Consider the following 17,810-nt stretch of genomic DNA (forward strand, 5'->3'; position numbering starts at 1 on the left):
TGCTCCAAAAACCTCCATAAAAAAAGCCAGACTACGGTTTGCAAATTGTCCATGGAAACAAAGATCGTACTTTTCGGAGAAATGTCCTCTGGTCTGATGAAACACAAATAGAACTGTTTTGCCATAATGACCATCATTATGTTTAGAGGAAAAAGGGGGAGACTTGCAAGCCGAAGAACACCATCCCACCCGTGAAGCACGGGGGTAGCAGCAACAGGTTGTGGGGGTGCTTTGCTGCAGGAGGGACTGGTGCACTTCACAAAATAGATGGCATCATGAGGCAGGAAAATGATGTGGATATATTGAAACAACATCTCAAGACATCAGTCAGGAAGTTAAAGCATGGTCGCAAATGGGTCTTCCAAATGGACAATGACCCCAAGCATACTTCTAAAGTTGTGGCAAAAAGTCTTAAGGACAACCAAGTCAAGGTATTGGAGTGGCCATCACAAAGCCCTGACCTCAATCCTATAGAACATTTGTGGGCAGAACTGAAAGCGTGTGCGAGCAAGGAGGCCTACAAACCTGACTCAGTTACATCAGCTCTGTCAGGAGGAATGGTCCAAAATTCACCCAACTTATTGTAGGAAGGTTGTGGAAGGCTACCTGCAACAATTGACCCAAGTTAATGAATTTAAAGGCAATGCTACCAAATACTAATTGAGTATATGTAAACTTCTGACCCACTGGGAATGTGATGAAAGAAATACAAGCTGAAATAAATCATTCTCTCTACTATTATTCTGACATTTCCCATTCTTAAAATAAAGTGGTGATCCTAACTGACCTAAAACAGGGAATTATCACTAGGATTAAATGTTTGGAATTGTGAAAATCTGAGTTTAAATGTATTTAGCTAAGGTGTATGTAGACTTCCGACTTCAACGGTATCTATGTAATAGAACTCAAAGGGTTTTCTTTATTGGAAGCTTCTCCAATGTCAAACATGTAAAGTGTGGTGTACTGCAGGGCAGCTCTCTAGGCCCTCTACTCTTTTCTATTTTTAGCAATGACCTGCCACTGGCATTAAACAAAGCATGTGTGTCCATGTATGCTGATGATTCAATGTGCATCAGCAACCCAAGCTAATGAAGTCACTGAAATCCTTAATAAAGAGTTGCAGTCTGTTTTGGAATGGGTGGCCAGTAATAAGCTGGTCCTGAACATCTCTAAAACTAAGAGCATTGTATTTGGTACAAATCATTCCTTAACCTCTTAAGTCGACCCTCTACTTTTTTGAACATTCTGTTAAAAATCGCGCAACATTTCAGCGCCCTGCTACTCATGCCAGGAATATAGTATATGCATTTGCTTAGTCTGTGTGGATAGAAAACACTCAGACGTTTAAAAAACTGGTTAAATCACTGCTGTGGCTTTACCAGAACGGCATTTACATCGAAAAGCACAGGAAAAACTGATCACTGAAAATGGGAAAATATATCCATGCGCTACTTGAACCCATTGATAAAGGTGAACCACAATTAATTGACTGAGGTTGCAGTACCTACAGCTTCCACACGGTGTCTAGAGTCTTGTCATTTCCCTTCGAGTTTTTTCTTGGTCAAACACATGCAGGACACCGTATCTCCTCCGGTCTAGGACCGGATATTTTCGTTGAGTTTCTAGCCGGACATTTTTCCAGACGGACAGCTAATGATCTTTAATCGCCTCCTGATGAATTTTAGCTTATTAACACTAATCTAAAGTTTACAAACGTATTTCGAAGTGGAAAGTTTATCAAATCGACTTTTTGAATTAAAAAAATGACGTTACGTTTTGAAACTATGTTTTTTTCGTTTATCACACAGTCTACATATAACGATATCTAGGCTTTATATGGACCTAATCGAAATAAAGACCCAAATAGTGTTTATGGGACATCTAGGGAGTGCCAACAAAGAAGATGGTGAAAGGTAATGAATGTTTTCTATTTTATTGTGCGGTTTGTGTAATGCCGAAATGCTAATTATTTTGTTTACGTTGGGTCTTTTGGGGTGTTGCATGCTATCAGATAATAGCTTCTCATGCTTTCGCAGAAAAAGCATTTTAAAAAATCTGACTTGTTGCCTTTCACAACGAGTGTAGCTTTAATTCGATACCCTGCATGTGTATTTTAATGAACTTTTGAGTTTTAACTAATACTATTAGCATTTAGCGTAGCGCATTTGCATTTTCTTTAGAAGCAACAGGTTAAGTGGTAGACCTCAGCTGAATCTGGTAATGAATGGTGTGGCTGTTGAACAAGTTGAGGAGACTAAATTACTTGACGTTATCTTAGATTGTAAACTGTCATGGTCAAAACGTATAGATTCAATGATTGTAAAGATGGGGAGAGGTCCAGCTGTAATAAAGAGATGCTCTGCTTTTTTGACACCGCACTCCAAAAAGCAAGTTCTGCAGGCTCTAGTTTTGTCAAATCTTGATTAGTGTCCAGTCGTGGGATCCTAGTAAAATACCAAATACCAAATTTGTTTTGTAATGTAATGAAATGTTTTAATTGTATATATTGTATATTCCATATTTCTTTCTTTTTACTTTTTGGATTATGTGTGTATTTCTTTGTATTGCTAGGTATTATTTCTGCGCTGTTGGAGCTAGAAACATGAGCATATCGCTGCACCTGCGATAACATCTGCGAATCTGTGTATGCGACCAATAAACGTTGATTTGTGTTTGTGTGTGTCCAGACCAATTTGATTCACGGAAATCACATGCCGGCCGGGCATGACGCACATCTACAAAGAAAGCAGAAGGCTTTCCATGGGGCAACCAAAGTTTCAATGGGGCAACCACACTTCTTCACTTTCCATAGGACAACCGCAGAACAAGAAGAAGAAGAAGAGGAAGAAATCTCCACCACTCTGGTACATGTGGTGCCACCCTCAGCTCCTAATCTCTCCTGTCCTGTTTGAGTCTTATGTGTGATTGACTAACCCAACAGGATTAGTGGGCTAATTACAGCTTCTGGAGGAAGAGTGAGAGAGAGGGGACAAAAGGGAGATAGAAAAGGAGGACAAAACAGGCAAAGAGGGAAGGCAATGAGGAAGAAAATGAAGAAAGTGTTAGAGGTACCGCACACCCACTTTAGAATGCTATTAGTTGACACAGGGAAAGTATATGTTTTGGTAGCACTTTATTGTATGGTACAGACATTATGAAGTATTTACTCACAATTACACTAAAAATGTAATTACACAGTATCAACCTATGAATTACAAGCACCACTAGACACCAATTGTGTTGCTAAAGATATGTTGATTGCTGAATTTGCATTTTCCCTAGCTGCAGTCGTCCAAGAAACTGCTCTTTCTCATCCATTCCTTCCTTTCCCCACCCCCCACAAACCTTCTCTTTCTCGTCCATCCCTTCCTTTCCCCCACCCCCCACAAACCTTCTCTTTCTCGTCCATCCCCCCTTTCCCCCACCCCCACAAACCTTCTTTCTCATCCATCCCTTCCTTTCGAGAACCCCCAAAAACCTTCCCTTTCTCGTCCATCCGTTCCTTTCCCCCACCCCCACAAACCTTCACTTTCACGTCCATCGCTTCCTTTCCCCCACACCTCCACAAACCTTCTTTCTCATCCATACCTTCCTTTCCTCCACCCCCCACAAACCTTGCACCTAACAACTTATGAAAAATGTATGAATGATGGCTAAGATCACGACCAATGTTGTACTGCAGTGGTTTAGGACAAGCAGAGGGAGTTCCTATTACATCATAAATGTTTGTATGTGTGTGTGTGGTGTGTCTGGTGTGTGTGTGTCGGGTCTTTCTTGCCTCTGGCATTGAAAGGTCCTGGTGTAGGTTACAGATTGTGAAATTTGGCTCACACGTGTGCCGGCTAGTAAAAATGTTCAAAGGTTGCTGACTGCTCAGCATGACTTGGTCAGACAGGACCAGGGAGACTGTAGTCCCAGCCAGGGAAGGAACTTTCACCTACACCGCAAGGTAAGACTGCTAGCCTTAGACTTTTCTGAGTGGCTGGAAAACACATACTGGCATATCAGCTGTTACATATCCTGCTAGCCTGTTTCTCTGGAATGTTGATTTCCCCTGCTTTCTGGCACAGTGAAGACAAACAAAGTGGGTCTGTTTATATGACAGAGTGTTAAAGTTCAGGACACGTTATTGTGATGAGGTGAGGTTGGATCCAGGTGCAGAGAAGAGACCAGACGAGGAATCAGTGGTTAAGGATGAACATAAATACTTTACTGATTAACGGTAACCGCAGGATCACACTTGAAAACTCACTCAGGAAACAAACGCACAGGTTAACCATTCAAGCCTCTGCAAAGGACAACGGAAAACACACCAGTAAGATTTGGGTATGTCATTCTAGGAGAAAATTGGGGAAAAAAAGGGTCGGACCCTTAAACTAAATCAAATCAAATCCAATCAAATGTATTTGTCACATACACATGGTTAGCAGATGTTAATGCGAGTGTAGCGAAATGCTTGTGCTTCTAATTCCGACAATGCAGTAATAACCAACAAGTAATCTAACTAACAATTCCAAAACTACTGTCTTATACACAGTGTAAGGGATAAAGAATATGTACATAAAGATATATGAATGAGTGATGGTACAGAGCAGCATAGGCAAGATACAGTAGATGGTATCGAGTACAGTATATACATATGAGATGACTATGTAAACAAAGTGGCATAGATAAAGTGGCTAGTGATACATGTATTACATATGGATGCAGTAGATGATATAGAGTACAGCTCCTTTCCTGAGGACGGCTCACCTCTCACAGTTCTGGGCGACTTTAACCTCCCCACGCCTACCTTTGACTATTCCTCTCTGCCTCCTTCTTTCCAAACATTATATTGACCTAGCATTGTTCAAAGCAGGCAATACGTGACCTCATCTTTACTAGATGCTTTCCTCCATCAACCTCACTATTAAAGTGGCTGACCACTAGTTGTATCAGTGTCAGTGTGTTCATCCAACACTTCCCACACTGCCCCTTGGATGGTATCGGCTGTCCCAACCTTCGCTCTGGCTCTTGAGATACCCTCTCTCCTCTTCCATCCATCATCTCTTCCCCTCTGCTCAAACCTTTCCAACCTATCTCCTGATTCTGCCTCCTCAACCTCCTCCCTTCTGCATCCTTTGACTCTCTATGTCCCCTATCCTCCAGGCCGGCTCGGGTGGTTGTCCGTGGCTTGATGATTTTTATGGCCTTCCTGTAACATCAGGGTGGAAATGGAGGTGCCTCCTGCAGACCTGGCATCCTTTCACTCCCTCCTCTCTACATTTTCCTCCTCTGTCTGTGCTAAAGCCACTTTCTACCACTCTAAATTCCAAGCATCTGCCTCTAACCCGGAGCTCTTTGCCACCTTCTCCTCCCTCTTGAATCCTCCCCCCCCTCCTCCCCTCTCTGCAGATGACTTGTCAACCATTTTGAAAAGAAGGTCGAGTCCTTTATCCGATCCTCGTTTGCTAAGTCAAACGACACCGCTGGTTCTGCTCACACTGCCCTACCCTGTGCTCTGACCTCTTTCTCCCCTTCTCTCCAGATGACATCTGTCTGTGTGAGTGGAACAACCTGCCAGTTTGTCCCTATCCCCTATCTCTTCTCCAGACCATCTCCGGTGACTTCTACCCTCTACCTCACTGTTCTCATCCCTGATGTACGTCCCTCCCCGTCTTCAAGAGCGAGAGTTGCACCCCTCTGAAAAAACCTACACTGATCCCTCCGATGTCAACAACTACAGACCAGTATCCCTTCTTAGTTTTGTCTCCAAAACGTTGAACGTGTGGCCAGCTCTCCCGTTATTTTCAGAATGACACTTCTTGATCCAAATCAGTCAGGTTTCAAGACTAGTCATTCAACTGAGACTGCTCTTCTCTGTATCACGGAGGCGTCCGCACTGCTAAAGCTAACTCTCTCCTCTGCTCTCATCCTTCTAGACCTATCGGCTGCCACTGATACTGTGAACCATCAGATCCTCCTCTCCACCCTCTGATGATTGAGTTGGCGCGGCCCACGCTTGGATTGCGTCCTACCTGACAGGTCGAACAGGTGGCGTACAGGAGAGGGCTCACCACGCGCTCTCACCACTGGTGTCCCCAGGGCTCTGTTGAGGCCCTCTCCTATTCTCGCTATACACCAAGTCACTTGGCTCTGTCTACCCTCACATGGTCTCTCCTATCAGGAAGACGACACAATAATCTTTCCTTTCCAGTTCTGACGACCAGGTGGCGAACCGCATCTCTGCATGTCTGGCAGACATATCAGTGTGGATGACGGATCATCACCTCAAGCTGAATCGGCAAGACGGAGCTGCTCTTCCTCCCGGGGAAGGACTGAATTCCATGATCTCGCCATCACGGTATTCCATTGTGTCCTGTCCCAGAGCGCTAAGAACCTTGGCGTGATCCTGGACAACACCCTGTCGTTCTCAAATAACATCAAGGCTGTGGACCTCCTTAGGTTCATGCTCTACAACATTGCAGAGTGACCCTGGTCACAGGGCGGGCGCAGGTCCTAATCCAGGCACTTGTCATCTCCCGTCTGATTACTGCAATCGCTGTTGGCTGGGCTCACCTGCCTGTGCCATTAAACCCCTACAACTCATCCAGAACGCCGCAGCCCCTGGTGTTCAACCTTCCCAAGTTCTCTCACGTCACCCCGCTCCTCCGCTCTCTCCACTGGCTTCCAGTTGAAGCTATACATCCGCTCAAGACCATGGTGCTTGCCTACGGAGCTGTGAGGGGAATGGCACCTCACTACCTCCAGGCTCTGATCAGGCCCTACACCCAAACAAGGGCATCTTCATCCACCTCTGGCCTGCTCGCCTCCCTACCACTGAGGAAGTACAGTTCCCGCTCAGCCCAGTCAAAACTGTTCGCTGCTCTGGCCCCCAATGGTGGAACAAACTCCCTCAGACGCCAGGACAGCGGAGTCAATCACCACCTTCCGGAGACACCTGAAACCCCACCTCTTTAAGGAATACCTAGGATAGATAAAGTAATCCTTCTCCCCTCCCCCCTTAAAAGACCTAGATGCACTATTGTAAAGTGGCTGTTCCACTGGATGTCATAAGGTGAAAGCACCATTTGTAAGTCGCTCTGGATAAGAGCGTCTGCTAAATGACTTAAATGTAAATGTAAATGTATATGAGCATATGAGATGAATAATGTAGGGTATGTAAACATTATATTAGGTAGCATTGTTCAAAGTGGCTAGTGATATATTTTACATCATTTCCCATCAATTCCCATTATTAAAGTGGCTGGAGTTGAGTCAGTGTCAGTGTGTTGGCAGCAGCCACTCAATGTTAGTGGTGGCTGTTTAACAGTCTGATGGCCTTGAGATAGAAGCTGTTTTTCAGTCTCTCGGTCCCAGCTTTGATGCACCTGTACTGACCTCGCCTTCTGGATGATAGCGGGGTGAACAGGCAGTGGCTCGGGTGGTTGTTGTCCTTGATGATTTTTATGGCCTTCCTGTAACATCGGGTGGTGTAGGTGTCCTGGAGGGCAGGTAGTTTGCCCCCGGTGATGCGTTGTGCAGACCTCACTACCCTCTGGAGAACCTTACGGTTGTGGGCGGAGCAGTTGCCGTACCAGGCGGTGATACAGCCCGCCAGGATGCTCTCGATTGTGCATCTGTAGAAGTTTGTGAGTCCTTTAGGTGACAAGACGAATTTCTTCAGCCTCCTGAGGTTGAAGAGGCGCTGCTGCGCCTTCTTCACGATGCTGTCTGTGTGAGTGGACCAATTCAGTTTGTCTGTGATGTGTATGCCGAGGAACTTAAAACTTACTAGGCCTCTCCACTACTGTTCCATCGATGTGGATAGGGGTGTTCCCTCTGCTGTTTCCTGAAGTCCACAATCATCTCCTTAGTTTTGTTGACGTTGAGTGTGAGGTTATTTTCCTGACACCACTCCGAGGCCCTCACCTCCTCCCTGTAGGCCGTCTCGTCGTTGTTGGTAATCAAGCCTACCACTGTTGTGTCGTCCCAAACTTGATGATTGAGTTGGAGGCGTGCGTGGCCACGCAGTCGTGGGTGAACAGGGAGTACAGGAGATCAGAACCACCCTGTGGGGCCCCAGTGTTGAGGATCAGCGGGGTGGAGAACCCTCACCACCTGGGGGCGGCCCATCAGGAAGTCCAATACCCAGTTGCACAGGGCGGGTCGAGACCCAGGGTCTCGAGCTTGATGACGAGCTTGGAGGGTAAATGATGTTGAATGCCGAGCTGTAGTCGATGAACAGTCACATAGGTATTCCTCTTGTCCAGATGGGTTAGGGCAGTGTGCAGTGTGGTTGAGATTGCATCGTCTGTGGACCTATTTGGGCGGTAGGCAAATTGGAGTGGGTCTAGGGTGTCAGGTAGGGTGGAGGTGATATGGTCCTTGACTAGTCTCTCAAAGCACTTCATGATGACGGAAGTGAGTGCTACGGGGCGGTAGTCGTTTAGCTCAGTTATCTTAACTTCCTTTCGAACAGGAACAATGGTGGCCCTCTTGAAGCATGTGGGAACAGCAGACTGGTATAGGGATTGATTGAATATGAGAGGTGGTGAGAAGTGCTGAGGCAAATGCCTGCTCACCATGTGTTTGCTGGCAGCCCTATAAATGAGTGATGTGATAGAGAGCTCAAAGATTACTATTTGGATACACTTTGGCTATTATTTTACTATATGTCTCTCTCCTTCTATCCCCCCCCCTCTCTCTCTCTTTCTCTTTCTCTCTCTCTCTCTCTCTCTCCTCTATCTCTCTCTCTCTCTCTCTCTATTCAATTCAATTTGCTTTTTTGGCATGACGTGATAATGTACATTTTGCCAAAGCTTATTTTGGATATTTACAATATAAAATAAAAATGAGAATAAAAATTGTCAACGGGACAACAGTAACAACAATAACCAAGTGCTAAAATAACCATACATTCAACAATAACAATAAGCATTGTAATAACAATAAGCACAATAACAATAAGCACAATAAGCATTGAGTACATGTGCAGGTTGATTGGTTTGTTAGACACTGTCCCTCAACTTATGACAGGCAGCAATGTAGTGTGCTGCCAACCCACAGCTCTCTGCGTCCTCCCCTAACAGTACGGGTAGCCTACTCTCATCAGAGAGGTCTTTGAAACCTTGAATAAGGGTTTCATATTTGGGGAAATGACACTCTAATTGTTTTATATTTTTGACATGTTTTTTTTGTTGACATTTTTTGACAGGAAATGCAGCTCCGTCTCAGGTTCTGCTGTTGTGCAGTGGTTGCACAGCCTTTCCTCTACAGGGAGCCAGGTTTTCCTGTGTCTACCCTTCTCAATGGCAAGGCTGTACTCACTGAGTTGTGCTCTCTCAATTCAATTCAATTCAAGGGCTTTATTGGCATGGGAAACATGTGTTAACATTGCCAAAGCAAGTGAGGTAGATAATATATAAAGTGAAATAAACAATAAAAATTAACAGTGGACATCACACTCTCTCTCTCTCTCTCTCTCTCTCTCTCTCTCTCTCTCTCTCTCTCTCTCTCTCTCTCTCTCCCCCTCTTCCTCTGTCCCTCTGTCCAGCAGATGGAGCCAGTCTCTCTCCCAGCGCTCTCCCGAGTTGCCATCTGCGGCGGTACCCATGGCAACGAGATGTCGGGCGTGTACCTGGTGAGGGAGCTGCAGAGGCAGAAGCTGAGAGGCAGGGTCAGCGACCTTGACCACGGTCATATCCAACCCACGTGCCGTCCAAGTGTGCAAAAGATACACCGACATGGACCTCAACCGCTGTTTCACTGACGCCATACTCAGGTAAACGTTGCCATAAGCACAAATGAAACTGTACATGCAATCAGTGTGATCCATAAAGGGATTGTTCACCTCATCTACAAATGTACAAGTATGGACCTGTCGGAAAATGTACTATTCAGGTGTGAACTGTATGAATCAGAACTGAGATCTTACCACTATGTAAAGAAGCCAATAATTACACGATGCGTTGTGAGCATACACAATATAGCTTTCATGTGATATATAACTCCACCGTGGAGTCCGTTAATTAATAATGTGGTCATGGCAACATTTCCAGATAACTTTGGATATTGTTTTGGAACATTCTGAATCCTGGCCTGGTATGTACCTGGCCACCAAGGCCACTACCTATCTGAACAGTCTATTCCAGTTTTTGCATAAATGACACTATATCATAATTCATATTCATTCTTGGTACTTAATTGATACTCCAGATTTACTCAACCCTACAGAGCTAAGGGATGGCATTCCAAAGAGTTGGTGGCATTTACTTCCTCATCTCAGTCTCTCACCAGAAAAGATGAGTAGTTTGCATTCTGTCATGCCAAGGCGATGCACCTATCTTCTTGTATGTACACTCGTTCACTCTCTCTTTCTCCCTCTCCCACTCTCTCTTTCTCTGTCTCCCTTCTCTCTTACTCTCTCTATATCCCTCCCCCTCTCTTTCCCTCCCTAGTTCACCTGTGACAGACGCCACCCCGTACGAGGTGAGGCGAGCCCAAGAGCTGAACACACTGCTTGGGCCCAAGGGCAACGTGGGGGCCATGGACCTGGTGTGTGACCTCCACAACACCACAGCCAACATGGGCCTCAGCCTCATCTCCTACTCTGTCCAAGACTGGGTCATCATGCACATCTATAGACAAATCCAGGTGACCACAGGTTCAGTTCAATCCAATAAAATAAAGGAAAAAAATGAAGGACAAGGGAAACTGATCCAAGACCTGAACTTTGAAACAACGTCCCCTTGTCCTTAGTACTGCCAGCCCCGCAATGTGGGCCATCAAATATGCTCTCTACGGTCAAAAGTGTATCTTATTCTGTTTTGGTGTGAGAGCATTAGATTAAAAGGGAATAAAGATGGGTCTGTTTTAAAGGGGAAGTGGATGGTTCATGGAAACGGGAAGTTTCAGTACAACTTATAAATGCCGACAGATCATTTGTTCCCTCAATGTGATGGGATCTGATGGGATACCCTTTAATGCGCAAATATTGATATATTAACCATCATGTCTAAGTAAAATTGGAGTCACACGGTGACATGGTGTGTCGTCCTCCCACTACCACTCGGAAAACGATGCAGTTTTTTAGGTTACAGATGAAATAAATGATGATGAACTTCACAGGTTGGTGAATGATGATCGATACTTGACAGCCATTGGACAAAATAAAATATTCTCGCTCTTATCCATAATAATCTCATAATGTAGACTAGCCTACAGTTTGTATCTGTACCTACGAGCTGTTGTGCAGTGCTGTTGGCGCGAGCGCAAGTGCCAAGAACAGAGTAGGTACATTTGCTATTTTACAGGTTTTGTCACAAAAAAACTGTAGAGTTGAAAATGTGATGGAAACACATTGCAAAAAAGTAAAACTTGTCTGCGCTATGTCATCACACACTGATTTTTATCTGTAACATGTCTGTTTGGTGGGAAATTGATGTAACCGATGTCAAATGGCTAGCTAGTTAGCGGTGGTGCGCGCTAATAGCGTTTCAATCGGTGATGCCACTCGCTCTGAGACCTTGAAGCAGTTGTTCCCCTTGCTATGCAAGGGCCGCAGCTTTTGTGGAGCGATGGGTAACGATGCTTCGAGGGTGGCTGGTTCGAGCCCAGGTAGGGGCGAGGAGAAGGACGGAAGCTAAACTGTTACATTGGCATAGTTTCTTTATGCGGATTTTATAATATTCGAATGACAATCTGTTGCCAATTGGATGGAAATTTAGCTACAAATACAATGCTGGTTGGACTTTAATAATCTGATTGGAGTGTATAATTTCAACATGACTCGATTGCTGTCTTAAAGGGGAAGTGCATGCACCATCTGACCCAGTTTCTATGAGGAGAAGGGCTTCATCTGACTACTATAATCTGGGTTCTACTGGAGTGTAAAGAGTTCATCTGTTGTGTTCTCAGAGGAAGATAACCTCAGCGCCCGTGAGGTTTATCCTGCTGGATCTACCCCTAGCTGATGTCTACTCTCAGGACTCCCTGGGCAAGCATGGCTTCTGTAAGTGTTGGTGCTCGTGCGTGTGTTGTGTGTTCATTGGAAACACACCATGCAATCTTCTTCCTGTCATAAGAAACCAGTGTATTTTCAGTATGTTTTCCCGTTTACATGACAAATGTATTCATTCTGATGCTGTCACTCCACAGCGATAGAGGTGGGACCTCAACCCCATGGTGTGGTCAGAGCCGACATCTTCAACATCATGAAGGAGGCGGTCGACCAGACACTAGATTGGGTCCAGTGCTTCAACTCAGGTACTTGAACTCCCATCAACGGTAAACATTGCTGACCCCTCACATCCTCTACACACAGAATACACAACCCTCGATCACAAGTCTACTGCCTTGGTCAACAACAAGAATAGCATGAACATAATTCATACCTACAAGCATCTAGCTCCCCTGTACCAGGAACAGATACAATGAGATTTTCTTCATGCACATGGGCCTACCATTCAACACTATGTTGTTGGTCTTCACTGCATTTATGGTTATTGTATTTTGAGTATTTTTTCCTGTCTTGTGTTCTGTAACTGTCCTGTGCTCTTTTATTAATGTATATGTACAGTACCAGTCAAAGGTTTGGACATACCTACTCATTCAAGGGTTTTTCTTCATTTTTACTATTTTCTACATTGTAGAATAATAGTGAAGACATCAAAACTATGAAATAACACATATGGAAATTATGTAGTAACCACAAAAGTGTTAAACAAATCCAAATATATTTGAGATTTGAGATTCTTCAAAGTAGCCACCCTTTTCCCTGATGACAGCTTTGCACACTCTTGGCATTCTCTCAACCAGCTTCATGAGGTAGTCACCTGGAATGCATTTCAATTAACAGGTGTGCCTTGTTATAAGTTCATTTGTGGAATTTCTTTCCTTCTTAATGCGTTTGAGCCAATCAGTTGTGTTGTGACAAGGTAGGGGTGGTATACAGAAGATAGCCCTATTTGGTAAAATACAAAGTCCATATTATGGCAAGAACAGCTCAAATAAGAAAAGAGAAAGAACAGTCTCCCACAGGAAAGGAAGACCCAGAGTTACCTCTGCTACAGAGTATAAGTTCATTAGAGTTAACTGCACCTCAGATTGCAGCCCAAATAAATGCTTCATGGAGTTCAAGTAACAGACACATCTCAACATCAACTGTTCAGAGGAGACTGTGTGAATCAGGACTTTGTGGTTGAATTACTGCAAAGAAATCACTACTAAAGGACACCAATAAGAAGAAGAGACTCGGTGGGCTAAGAAACATGAGCAATGGACATTAGACCGGTGGAAATCTGTCCTTTGGTCTGATGAATCCAAAATTTGAGATTTTTGGGTCCAACCGCCGTGTCTTTGTGAGACGCAGAGTAAGTGAACGTATGATCTCTGAATGTGTGGTTCCCACTGTGAAGCATGGAGGTGGAGGTGTGATGGTGTGGGGGTGCTTTGCTGGTGACACTGTCACTTATTTATTTAGAATTCAAGGAACACTTAACCAGCATGGCCACCACAGCATTCTGCAGCGATACGCCATCCCATCTGGTTTGCACTTAGTGGGACTTTTATTGTTTTTTCAACAGGACAATGAACCAAAACAAACCTCCAGGCTGTGTAAGGGATATTTGACCAAGAAGGAGAGTGTTGGAGTGCTGCATCAGGTGACCTGTCCTCCACAATCACCTGACCTCAACCCAATTGAGATGGTTTGGGATGAGTTAGACTGCAGAGTGAAGGAAAAGCAGCCAACAAGTGCTCAGCATATGTGGGAACTCCTTCAAGACTGTTGGAAAAGCATTCCTCATGAAGCTGGTTGAGAGAATGCCAAGAGTGTGCAAAGCTGTCATCAAGGCAAAGGGTTGCTACTTTGAAGAAACCAAAATATAAAATATATGTTTCGATTTGTTTAACACTTTTTTTGGTTTCTACATGATTCCATATCAAGACAAGTTCCCCTTCAAGAGAAATTACATTTTAGATTCAATTCTAGTCATTAACCAATTACAAACCTTCTCTCATCTTATCTCTACCAGGAAGTGCCTTTGAAGGTGGCGAGGTGGACGATGTGTACACCTTTGTGAAGAGTGTATACTACCCAAGAGACCCAGAGACCAATCAAATCACTGCTGCCATACATCCCCAAGTACAGGTTCAGGAACATTCTGCACTTGTATATAATTTAATCTTAATTAACTGCAGCCGGTTAAAGTCCTGTACATGAACCCTTTAATGCATAGCTGCGGGAAGTAGGGGTGCCTGGGGTTCTGCAGCACCCTCTGATAAATTGAAATAATTCAACCATAATTAGGCAACCAACAAAAAATATATAATACACCTGTCTGGACAGACAAATTAAATGATTCAAAATACTAAATCAGAGAGCATAATTTAGCTACAGACGATAACTAGCTTCTAGAAAATGGAGCTGTGGATTAAGTTTTATCACAAGCACTTACAGTTGGGAGGTATGCAATTTGGGCAGCATGCGAGCCAAGTATAAAACAACTTTTTGAGTTGTGGCCATACTGTAGATATAATCCATAGAAGGATTTTGGAACCTCTAACCATGGCACTTTGACTGTTAAACTCTAGCAATGACTGCCAGTCCTGACATGAATGGGAATTGTCATCATTGTATTATATTTATATGGTTGGTTACAGCTGCCAGTTTGCCTTTCACAATTTTCAAAATACAATTTTGAGAAAAACATTAGGTCTAACCGTTCGAAAAGGAATGCCTACTGTTGAAAAATTCCTAACAACGTTTGAGTGATTCTGAGTGAACAGCACTGTTTTCAAAGTATCTTATCTTGAGATATTGGCACGAGCTCATCGGCCATCACCAGTGAGTAGCCTCTGCTTCATATTCATATTTGGGTGAATCAGTGTCACTGGGAAGTTTATTTTGTAGCCTATACTATATACTGTATACAGTATACTAGATATCAGGGTTTCCGATTATGATAATTTTGCGCTGGACAAGTAATTGGGAAGATTTTTCATTTATCGGACATTTAAGAAATGTACCGGTCATTCATATGCATTGGGTGCTTAACGCATTAGATCGTCCACCCACGCAGCCAGCGCCATCAATAAACGATGGATATTGGCCAAATGAGCTACATTACATGTCCTTAAAAACAGCCTATAACAAATGACAAAAACACTATTCCTTGTGTTTCCATTTTTAGAAAAAATGCTAAACTTTATAGCATGTTGTTTTATTGGTTTTAACTTATCTTAAACAATAATTGTCCACCTCACGGTTCAGCTGTCGGAGATTTGTGCACTAAACACATCAGAGCATTGCATAGGCTTAGGTGTTCACTGTATGATATATATATTAAAAGCTAGTGTTAACCTTCACAGTAGTTTTGAACAGTCTATATTGCAGAAATGACCAAGAAAGGCTAGTGCCTACCCTACTCAACACATGACAGCAATAGGCTAATGATATTTATTTGACAAAAGGCTAGTGCCTACCGTACTCAACACATGACAGCAATAGGCTAATGATATTTATTTGACAAAAGGCTAGTGCCTACCGTACTCAACACATGACAGCAATAGGCTAATGATATTTATTTGACAAAAGGCTAGTGCCTACCGTACTCAACACATGACAGCAATAGGCTAATGATATTTATTTGACAAAAGGCTAGTGCCTACCGTACTCAACACCTGACAGCAATAGGCTAATGATATTTATTTGACAAAAGGCTTACTTATAACATATCTTTAACTAAATACTGAGCACATAATTAAAAAGACAGATCAAACTTAATTTAGCCAACATAAATGTCTCAACAGAATGAAACAAAACACATTTAGCATATCTTAAAGAACTTGTTTAGATGAATAAATAAGCTTACAATGATAACAATCATATACAATAATGGTAAAATAAATTCTTATAAAAATGAAAAAAAATGTATAAAGTTCCAAAATTCAATACCTGAATAACGTGTTGCACAGTAGCCTGAATTTGGACATTTGTGGGGAATTAAAGAAATATTCTGCTAATTATTAAATAAATATTCTGCTATTATTCTATCATGAAAATGATTTAGAATTGCATAAAATGCGTTTATAAAATACTTTTTTTCCCAGACCCTGCTAAAAAAATAGCCCCATGTGTGGACATCCTAAAACTGTGATTACAGGTGCATGAAATGCTTTATTATGAAGGGGATTCCACCTTCCCCCCCCCGGGTAGTGGGTAGTGCGTACGGCCCAGTACATCACCGGGCCAAGCTTCCTGCCATCCAGGACCTCTATACAACGCGGTGTCAGAGAAAGTCCCTAAAAATGATCAAAGACTCCAGCCACCCTAGTCATAGCCTGTTCTGTCTGTTACCACACGGCAAGCGGTACCGGAGCACCAAGTCTTCCAAACAGCTTCTACCCCCAAGCCATAAGACTCCTGAACAGCTAATCAAATGGCTCCCCAGACTATTTGCACCCCCCCCCCCCCCCCCCCAACGCTGCTGCTATTCTGTTATTATCTATGCATAGCCACTTTAATAACCCTACCTGCATGTACATAATTACCCCAACACCGGTGCCCCTGCACATTGACACATTCACTCTGAACTGGTACCCCCTGTATATAGCCCCGCTATTGTTATTTACTGCTGTTCCTTAATTATTCGTTTTTCTTATCATTTACTTTTTTTGTTGTATTTTCTTAAAACTGCATTGTGCAGGTTGAGGGCTTGTAAGTAAGCATTTGACTATTTTATTCAGCGCATGTGACAAATAACATTTGATTTGATTATGGTCTATAGATGCCCAAACTATCAACTGTTAGGGTTAGAGTAAGGGAACAGTTAGCATTTGGTTAGTGAAAATCAGCATAGACCTAGCCATTATCTAAATGCAAAGCATGCTGATGTGAATCTTTCTCTCCAGGACCGTGACTTCTGCCTCCTCCATCCGGGAGATCCCATGTTCCTGATGTTTTCTGGGGAGATAGTTAAGTACGAAGGGGAAGAAGTCCTCCATCCCTTCTTTGTGAACGAGTGTGCATACTATGAGAAGACTATTGCCTTCCACCTGGCACGAAAGATGACAGTCACTATACCCCCCTTGCAAGTGAAGAGAGATTGATGAAGGGAGAGGGGGAGGAAAAGAGAGAATTTAAAGAGTGGGATAATCAAAGAGAAAACACACACTGAACCTTAAGAAGCACTAACTAGTCTAACCTCATTTTCAATTGATTGTGAATTCCATTGTTTTTTTTATCATCACCAAATAACCTCAGGCATACCTGTATGTGAAATTATGCAGTTCAATGCAACAATCTAGTATGTCAATTAAACATTTACATTTTTTGTTTAATTTGTTTTCTTCATAGTGATGTAATGTTGCATTGCACTCTTCCATTTAATCTTGTGTTTTCTAGGTACAGACGACACCTTTGAGATAGTTTAATGCAGGAAAAGTTTACAACGGTATGAATGCAGAATGACGTCGTGCAGAAAGGAGCTCGAGTTTGCCAGGAAGTTGGATGATTGATAGGTGGTTGTAGAATGGATCTCGGTAGGCATCGTCAGAGATGGTGTCGCAGCATTGAGAGGAACCCTGGATGATTAAAGGAGCTTAATGGTTTGCAGTGGTTGAAAGGGCATTATGGTTCAGGATGGTTGATGGGAAGTGACGGTTCGGGAGGATGACTGCTCTGTCGTCAAGGTATCGTCAGATGAAGACTGAGTGTTTGGGGTGGGAGTCCCAGAGGCATCTTCTTCTTGGTGCAGAGTTAATGTATCCTGGGGAAAAAAAACAAGAAGAGCAGAGAGGGGAGGAGACGGGGGTGGTGAAGGGATGCG

The 17,810-nt window shown here is 43.4% G+C and overlaps 1 protein-coding gene across 1 annotated transcript; it reads left to right on the forward strand.

Moving 5' to 3' along the window:
• Nucleotides 1–3,985: 3,985 nt before the first annotated feature.
• Nucleotides 3,986–17,322, forward strand: LOC115145856 (N-acyl-aromatic-L-amino acid amidohydrolase (carboxylate-forming) B-like). Its single transcript, XM_029687414.2, is given in 8 exon segments — nucleotides 3,986–4,326; nucleotides 9,536–9,649; nucleotides 9,651–9,763; nucleotides 10,440–10,635; nucleotides 11,899–11,992; nucleotides 12,139–12,246; nucleotides 14,016–14,131; nucleotides 16,894–17,322. Coding segments are annotated over 8 exon segments (1,071 nt in total). The 5' UTR covers nucleotides 3,986–4,194; the 3' UTR covers nucleotides 17,092–17,322.
• Nucleotides 17,323–17,810: the final 488 nt, after the last annotated feature.

The sequence above is a fragment of the Oncorhynchus nerka genome, linkage group LG18 (assembly GCF_034236695.1).
Source record: "Oncorhynchus nerka isolate Pitt River linkage group LG18, Oner_Uvic_2.0, whole genome shotgun sequence".
NCBI lineage: Eukaryota > Metazoa > Chordata > Actinopteri > Salmoniformes > Salmonidae > Oncorhynchus > Oncorhynchus nerka.